At 43.9% G+C, this 9,119-nt stretch overlaps 1 protein-coding gene across 2 annotated transcripts in view; it reads right to left on the bottom strand.

Moving 5' to 3' along the window:
* The window catches only part of LOC123966530 (phospholipid transfer protein-like), a 35,063-nt gene that overhangs the window by 7,114 nt on the left and 18,830 nt on the right, over positions 1 to 9,119 (bottom strand). For both annotated transcript variants that reach the window (XM_046042676.1, XM_046042681.1), the window contains exons 10-13: positions 4,935 to 5,102; positions 732 to 799; positions 450 to 489; positions 317 to 368 (exon numbers count right to left, since the gene is read on the bottom strand). In XM_046042676.1, the coding sequence (XP_045898632.1) occupies positions 317 to 368; positions 450 to 489; positions 732 to 799; positions 4,935 to 5,102 (328 nt within the window). The remainder of the gene's footprint in view (positions 1 to 316; positions 369 to 449; positions 490 to 731; positions 800 to 4,934; positions 5,103 to 9,119) is intronic.

Genomic DNA, 9,119 nt, shown 5'->3' on the forward strand with positions numbered 1-9,119 from the left:
GAAACTAGCGACTGAGACCAGAAACTCATCAGGAAAGTGTTTACTGAGGGAATAAATCAGCTGACAAGTAGAAACATTTTCTCATAGACTTCTATACAATCACACTTCTTTCTGCAGCCGCTGGAGTCGCCCCCTGCTGGCTGCTGGAGAGAACGCAGCTTTAAGGGATTTCTGTACTGGTTTCACAACCATCGTGCCATGAAATTTACTTTCTCAAAACGTCATTGGTGGCTTGAAGTTAAGGTGACTCGGGTGTTTATTCAGACAGACAGCGACATGTTAGATCATGAAGAGGTTCATGTCCGACAGTGCTCACCACGCAGGAAGTCCCTGAGCTTTGTCGACATCAGTCCATTCAAAGGTTTCACCTGCACACAAACACAGAACACAACGCCATCATTATTAATGTAGATGGAGGGAAGTGGGGGGGGGGGGGGGCAGGTTCTTACCAGAGCGTCTCTGATCGAATTTTTGGTGATGATTCTACAGCTGAAAGATAAAAACAAGCGTGGATTATAATGGGATTCTCTATGCTGTACATATGGCTGTGTGTTATATCCCGGTGGGGACCCGACCCCAGAATACACACTAAACGTTGGGGACTTGTGTGACTTGTGGGGACAAAAGTGATGTTCCCACGGACACAAACCAGGTGAGGGTCAGTGAGCAGGGAATGCATTATGTCAATGAGATGTCCCCTCTGGGATACAGGAACAAACAGGTGTGCTTACTCGACGTTGCCTGAAGGGAGAGTCAGGAAGTTTCCATGGATAGCGACCGTCATCTGAACCGTACACCTCTGGAGGACACAGACAGTTTGATGTTCAGTTGCAGAAGAAGAAATACTCTCTCCTGACGGCCAGAGTGGGAGGACAGCTTGTCTGTGCGTAACCAGGCTGGTCCTGGATCAGACTGTAAACACTGTCATGTAGGTGCTAGAATGTCTGTCAACTGTCCAAACACTTCAACTATAATCAAGGATTCATGGGCGGGGAAACCAGTCAGTGTTGTTATTAGTTTGTCCTGCTGCTGAGCTGCAGACAGACTGATGTTCTGAGGACTCTCGTGTGATGAAGTCAGCAGAACCACAAATCATCTGCAACTAGCAGCAGTGTCACATCAGACAGAGTCAATACCCTCTAGTCAGACTGCTCCTCCCAGTCTTCAGAAGGAATAGTGAGCGTGCAGCTTGTAAAACAGTGTAAAGTAGTGAGCGTGCAGCTTGTAAAACAGTGTAAAGTAGTGAGCGTGCAGCTTGTAAAACAGTGTAAAGTAGTGAGCGTGCAGCTTGTATAACAGCGTAAAGTAGCGAGCGTGCAGCTTGTATAACAGCGTAAAGTAGTGAGCGTGCAGTTTGTATAACAGCGTAAAGTAGTGAGCGTGCAGCTTGTATAACAGCGTAAAGTAGTGAGCGTGCAGCTTGTATAACAGCGTAAAGTAGTGAGCGTGCAGTTTGTATAACAGTGTAAAGTAGTGAGCGTGCAGTTTGTATAACAGCGTAAAGTAGCGAGCGTGCAGCTTGTATAACAGCGTAAAGTAGTGAGCGTGCAGCTAATCATCTAAGCCTCCCTAAAAAATAAATAATTTATTATTTTCTGAAAGTTTTTTGTCCTCTAACGTTAGATCTTGAGAAGTAAGAGAAGAGACAACCAATTAACCTACAGTTTCATGTGGCTTTTCTTTAGGGATGGGTATCGCTACTCGGTACCTTTATGGTACCGACCAAAACAGCCCGGTATCGAGTAGAACCTAAACGTCTCCTGTCAAACCAGAACTTCAATAGATACCTAGGCCTACTTTTTGTAACCAGATTGTGGCAAAAAATCACTATTTGTATGGTTTGCTTGCAGCCAATTAGCAACAAGCAACACACCGAAAGAAAGAGAGTGCCTTTTTTCGCCCTATGTGCCTGCACCACAAACTGTATAAAAAGGCTGCACACTCATACTCATTTGACACTTCTCTGTACATTTGTATTTGCTGTTCACATCACTTCTCACTGATCGATCGCTGCGTTCCATCACATCAATTAAAGGCTTTTGTGGCGCAGCAGGGATCAGCTGATTTTACTCACGGAGCCTCCAGCTGCAGCTGTGGCTGACGTTTAGTTTGATCGGCTAGATGTACACCCTCTCTATTCCTCTGTTTGTATCTTTAGTGTAGTTTAGTGAATTGGCTTTCTCATTTTATTCTTGTGACTGTGGTATTTTCTGAGATTTGCAACTCACCACGAAAGGAAAAAGCGCTCATGGTGATCTTTCAATTCAGTTTATTGATCGAAAGTTAATAAAATAATCAAGTATCAAAAATATACCTTAAATTCATTTCCCACAACCTATTTGGTCACTATACTGTTTCACTCCTCTCATTAAAAATGTAAAAAACTCCCAAACTGTAGTCTTTCCCCTTATAGGCTAGTACTACCAGTGAGGACGACCTAATTAGGACAAGGAGCCATGTGATACAATTTCCCAATACTTCTAGCAGTTATTTGAAACAAGAAAAAAATAAAAAGATAACCTTGCTTGTCCATAACAACAATAAAAATAACAGTGTTTGTAAAGTGACATTTCAACAGGTGACATTTTCAAGGTATCGAATGAAGTACTCACTTGGTATCAGTATCACTTTAAGGGTTACTGGGTTTGGTACTGGTATTGTAAATTTTAAACGATACCCAACCCTACTTTTCTCACATCAAACGGGTTTAATGTCCCTAAATACTGACATTTTTCTAATGTTTTACTTAACGCTCACTGCTTTACACACACTGTTATAAAAGCTGCACGCTCACTACTTTACACTGTTCTACAAGCTGCACGCTCACTACTTTACACTGTTCTACAAGCTGCACGCTCACTACTTTACACTGTTCTACAAGCTGCACGCTCACTACTTTACACACACTGTTATAAAAGCTGCACGCTCACTACTTTACACTGTTCTACAAGCTGCACGCTCACTACTTTACACTGTTCTACAAGCTGCACGCTCACTACTTTACACTGTTCTACAAGCTGTACGCTCAACTACTTTACACACACTGTTAAAAAAGCTGCACGCTCACTACTTTACACACACTGTTAAAAAAGCTGCACGCTCACTACTTTACACTGTTATACCAGCTGCACGCTCACTACTTTACACTGTTCTACAAGCTGTACGCTCAACTACTTTACACTGTTCTACAAGCTGCACGCTCACTACTTTACACACAGTTAAAAAAGCTGCACGCTCACTACTTTACACTGTTATACCAGCTGCACGCTCACTACTTTACACTGTTCTACAAGCTGTACGCTCACTACTTTACACTGTTCTACAAGCTGTACGCTCAACTACTTTACACTGTTCTACAAGCTGCACGCTCACTACTTTACACACACTGTTAAAAAAGCTGCACGCTCACTACTTTACACACACTGTTAAAAAAGCTGCACGCTCACTACTTTACAGTATTATACCAGCTGCACGCTCACAACTTTACACTGTTATACCAGCTGCACGCTCACTACTTTACACAAGGTGCACGCTCACAACTTTACACTGTTATACCAGCTGCACGCTCACTACTTTACACAAGGTGCACGCTTACTACTTTACACTGTTATACAAGCTGCACGCTCACTACTTTACACACACTGTTATACAAGCTGTACGCTCACTACTTTACACTAGTATACAAGCTGCACGCTCACTACTTTACACTGTTCTACAAGCTGCACGCTCACTACTTTACACACACTGTTAAAAAAGCTGCACGCTCACTACTTTACACACACTGTTAAAAAAGCTGCACGCTCACTACTTTACACTGTTATACCAGCTGCACGCTCACTGCTTTACACTGTTCTACAAGCTGCACGCTCACTACTTTACACTGTTCTACAAGCTGCACGCTCACTACTTTACACTGTTCTACAAGCTGTACGCTCACTACTTTACACACACTGTTATACCAGCTATACGCTGACTACTTTACACTGTTATACAAGCTGTACGCTCACTACTTTACACTGTTATACCAGCTGTACGCTCACTACTTTACACACACTGTTATACCAGCTGTACGCTCACTACTTTACACTGTTCTATAAGCTGCACGCTCACTACTTTACAGTGTTCTATAAGCTGCACGCTCACTACTTTACAGTGTTATACAAGCTGCACGCTCACTACTTTACAGTATTATACCAGCTGCACGCTCACTACTTTACACTGTTATACAAGCTGTACGCTCACTACTTTACACTGTTATACCAGCTGTACGCTCACTACTTTACACTGTTATACCAGCTGTACGCTCACTACTTTACAGTGTTATACAAGCTGTACGCTCACTACTTTACACTGTTATACAAGCTGTACGCTCACTACTTTACACTGTTATACCAGCTGTACGCTCACTACTTTACAGTGTTATACCAGCTGCACGCTCACTACTTTACAGTATTATACCAGCTGCACGCTCACAACTTTACACTGTTATACCAGCTGCACGCTCACTACTTTACACAAGGTGCACGCTTACTACTTTACACTGTTATACAAGCTGCACGCTCACTACTTTACACACACTGTTATACAAGCTGTACGCTCACTACTTTACACTAGTATACAAGCTGCACGCTCACTACTTTACACTGTTATACAAGCTGCACGCTCACTACTTTACACAAGGTGCACACTCACTACTTTACACTGCAGCAAAGTGTCATTTGTTCAGTGTTGCCACATGAAAAGATAGAATCACATTTACAAAAATGTGACGGGTGGACTCACTTTGTGAGATACTGTATGTATGATATGTATCTGCTCTCTGAGACGAAAGTGTACAGACCTTTAGCCACTCCGCATTAATACAATGTAAGGGCTTCGTTGGTGGTGAGCTGAGACAGTGACAACAGATGATTCTGGTTGTGTTTGTGTTTTACCGCCGACACCGAGAGGAGCTGCTCCTGTTCCCTCCTAGCCGGCACTGCGAACACTCGGACTCTGGCTCTGGCAGTGACCGTCATTCCGTCATTCCTGCTAATGCTCATGCTCGGCGCCTCTGTGACTTCCAGTTCAGCAGAGAGGGGATTGTTCATTCGGGATGGTTGCTATGGAAACACAGTGTGGGAAAAATGGGAGGAATTGGAATTGAACAGGTGTGTCTGGAGGCAGGTGGGTAGGAACAGAGACTGCAGGCTGTGTGTCCAGCATGTACATGAAAGAGGTGGAATGGAGAAAGAATAGTCTCAGTATTTTTTAAGATGCACAGAATAGTGTGATGGTTTAGAACCAAAGCATCCTTGTTCACCTAACTTTACAAACTTTATAAGGAAACAATAAATCAAACAACTGACTTTAAACATTTACATTTACTCATTTGGCAGACGCTTTTATCCAAAGCGACTTGCATTTGAGTAACAACATACAAGCATCAACAGAGCATCAAATACAGCATGAGATCTACAACTGACAATACATACTAGCAAGAGCTAATAGCACATATCACATCAATGGGGTAAATACCTACGGAAAGAAGTAAGAGTTAACACAGAAGTGCAATCAATACATGATAACTGTAAGGTGACAAAAGAAGAAGAGCACAGGAAGTGCATGTCAGAGGTTAGAGGTGTTATTAGAGGAAGTGTTCTCTGCAGAGTTTTCAAGAGCTTCTTGAAGTTAGAGAGGGACGCCCCTGCTCTGATGGCATGTGGCAGCTCGTTCCACCATCGTGGTGTCACAGGTGAGAACAGGGACAGGGAGGTCGCTTTGTGTGAAGGGATGGAGCCAGGCAGCGTTTGTTGGAGGAGCGTAGCGGCCGAGAAGGAACGTAAGTTTGTATTATGGAGTTTAGGTAGATGGGTGCAGACCCAGTAGTCACTCTGTATGCAAGCACTAGTGACTTGAATTTGGCCCCGGGGAGCCAGTGGAGGTCACTGATTAATGGAATAACATGAGTCCTTTTGGGCTGATCAAAAACCAGTACTGGCACCTATTTTTATACACTTCAAGCACTGACTAGAAGGACATTGCAGTAGTCGAGGCGAGAGACAACCATGGCCTGTACCAGAAGCTGGGTGGCATATTGAGTGATGTAGGGCTGATTTTTCTGATGTTGTATAGAGCAAAGCGGCATGACCGAGAGACAGCAGCAACACCGTCTGAAAAGGACAGCTGGTCATCAATCATTACATTTCATTTATTTGTTTATTTGACAGGGACAGTGCTCATTAATTAACAGTAAAATAACTGTAAATGAGCTAGAGTTAGCTCAACAGGCTAATTTTCATCTGTTGTCCCAGGCCAGTTATGAGGGCAACCTAAAATAAAGAATTAAAATTACATAAAATTACTTATTTCTTGCTTCCTGCTTTCTTACAGTGCAGACGCTTTGCTGCTTGCTCTACCTCTGCTTGTATTATTTTGCTGAAACTCTCTTTTTATCTGCTAGAAATTATGAGCAGTGGCTGTTGGATACTTTTAAATCACTAGGACTGTCAGGTAAAGTAGGCTCTTGCCATACTTTAAACATAAAACTTATATGATCTTAGTGCTATGCGACTGCGACCTATCAATAGCACTAGCCTGTACTGCAGTGACTGGAGTTATAGCTAATGCTTATTAGCAACAAGATGCCCCCCTTCTCCACGGACGACTTCTACAGAAAATTGCAGTGCTGGAAACCAAGATCCACAGGTTAGAAGTGAATATGGAAGTGAATGGACTATGTGGGAATGACACCACTTTACCGTGGACCCAAAACAGTGGACAAGAGCATGCTAACACACGGCTAATTAGCACCAACAAGACTACCAAGAAGCAGGAGGCCTGTGTACTGGGTAATAAATCTAAAAGTGGGAGTCCTCCCTGGAACGCTCTTGGTGCAAAGCCTAAGAGTAAATCATTTCCTGGGGAAATGGGAGGACGAGTAACAGGCAGAACCCAGCGCCCTGAGATTTGAGATGCGACTGGCTGGCCTGCATTATCATCCAGGCAGAGCGCCTCTTCAACCCCTGTTCTTGGTAGGACACAGCCGTGGACAGCTGCGAAAGGGAGAACTAGCAACAAACCTCCCCAACAACTGAGTGTACAACAGCAGAACAGATTTTCACCACTATTGCAGGACTCTGGATCTCCGTCTGATGACCTGGATAACATCCCATCCTCAGACAGAAGGGTAAGGACTGAGAGTAACTCAGAAAGTAAAAGGCTGCAGGGAAAGCTAACGACTGGGCCTCAAACTCTGATTGTGGGTGACGCTGCTGTAAACGATGTAAGAAGCATGTGCAGTAAGAACACCAAAATACTCTGCTTCCGAAGGATACGGTGTCTGACTTGGCAGAAAGAATCCTGCATATCGTGGCTGAACATCCTACTGTGAAAAACATCATACTGCACATCGGGGCCAATGATGTTGTGAAGCAACAGTCTGAAGTGTTGAAAGAGGACTTTAATAATCTGTTGAACACAGTCAGCTCTTTGAATGCTGAGGTGTTTATCAGTGGCCCTATACCGCCAATCTGAAGAGGAGCTGAGAGATTCAGCAGACTGATGGCATTGAACACGTGGCTCTCCACGGCATGTACTGTCCATTCAGTGCATTTCATCTAAAACTTTTACTTTCTGTGGGACCGCAGACATATTTTTAAGGTAGATGGACTTCGCCTTAACAAGTCAGGATTAAAACTGTTCAGCTCCTGTTTCACTTTCTGCGTCACTCATCTGTTCCTTCTGCCAAGGACAAGAGACAAGAGGAATCTAAACAAGAAGAAGACATAACACAACACGCCAGAAACCTTGAAGGAGAGCCACCTCAGCCCCCACTGGAAGAGAGCTCTGATTAGGGGAGACAACTGAGCCAAGAGGAAGAGCCTCCATCCCCCTCACTGAAAACCAATAGTGAGGATTCAACATCTCTACCCCCCCAATCCCCATCTAGGTCACCCTTATCTCCAGACACCCTTTCTCCCCTCTCCCCCCTGTTGGACTTCACTGATCACATGGAAGACCTGGTTAGAGCTGGGACCAAATTTACTCCCTGCACCTTCCCTCGCTCCACTCCCATTTTCTCTACCCTAAACCCCCCTCACCGTCCACCTCCTCCACTGGCTCTAAGTCCAGGTTTTTGTTAAACGTTAGGTCTTTGGCAGGAAAAACATTTTTAATCAATAATTTTATAATAACTCACGATCTTAATTTCATGTTTTTAACTGAAACTTGGTTGGACCAAGATAACAGTGCAGCTGTCCTTTTCGGGTCTACCCCTCCCAACTTCAGTTTCATGAGTGAAGCTAGAGTGCATAAGAGAGGAGGTGGAGTTGCCATTTAGTTTAATTGCAAATGCTCCGTACTTGTATAGCGCCTTTCTAGTCTTTTCGACCACTCAAGGCGCTTTTACACTACATCTGCATTTACCATTAACACACTGAGCCTAAGTGCTCAAACAGAAACTAACATTCACACACATTCATACACTGGCGGAACAGCCACCAGGGGCAATTCGGGGTTCAGCATCTTGCCCAAGGACACTTGGACATGTAGCTTCCGATTAACGGCCAACCCGCTCTACCTCCTGAGCCGACTCCCTCCAATGCAAAAAGAAGTCTTTTGGGAACTTTGCTTCTTTTGAATATGTGGCTCTTCAGCTGAATTCCTCTTCTCGAGCTATTTTTCTAAATATCTACAGGCCCCCTAAATACTGTGCAAACTTTTTTGATGACTTTGGTGAACTGCTGTCTATAATCTGTGTTGACTTTGACTGTGTGGTTATTGTTGGTGGTGATTTTAACATCCATGTTGACAACCCCCAGGACAGAGGGACTAAAGAACTGTGTTGTGTTCTTGATAATTATGGACTGACGGAGCCCACGCACAATAAGGGGCACACTTTGGACTTGGTCATCTCCAAGGGTCTGGACATTTTCAAGGTTGTGGTGACTGATGTTGCTCTCTCTGATCATTCCTGTGTTTTCTTTGAGAGTGCTATCTGCGTGCACACAAATGTTAAAACAGAGGTGATCACAAAACTGCATATCACTGAGAACACCAGTGAAACATTTATTGAGGCTTTCTCCTCAACACCCGCCCTCTCACGGGTCTCAGTCAATGAGCTTGTAGATAATTTCAGT

The sequence above is a fragment of the Micropterus dolomieu genome, linkage group LG02, assembly GCF_021292245.1.
Source record: "Micropterus dolomieu isolate WLL.071019.BEF.003 ecotype Adirondacks linkage group LG02, ASM2129224v1, whole genome shotgun sequence".
NCBI classification, from domain to species: Eukaryota; Metazoa; Chordata; class Actinopteri; order Centrarchiformes; family Centrarchidae; genus Micropterus; species Micropterus dolomieu.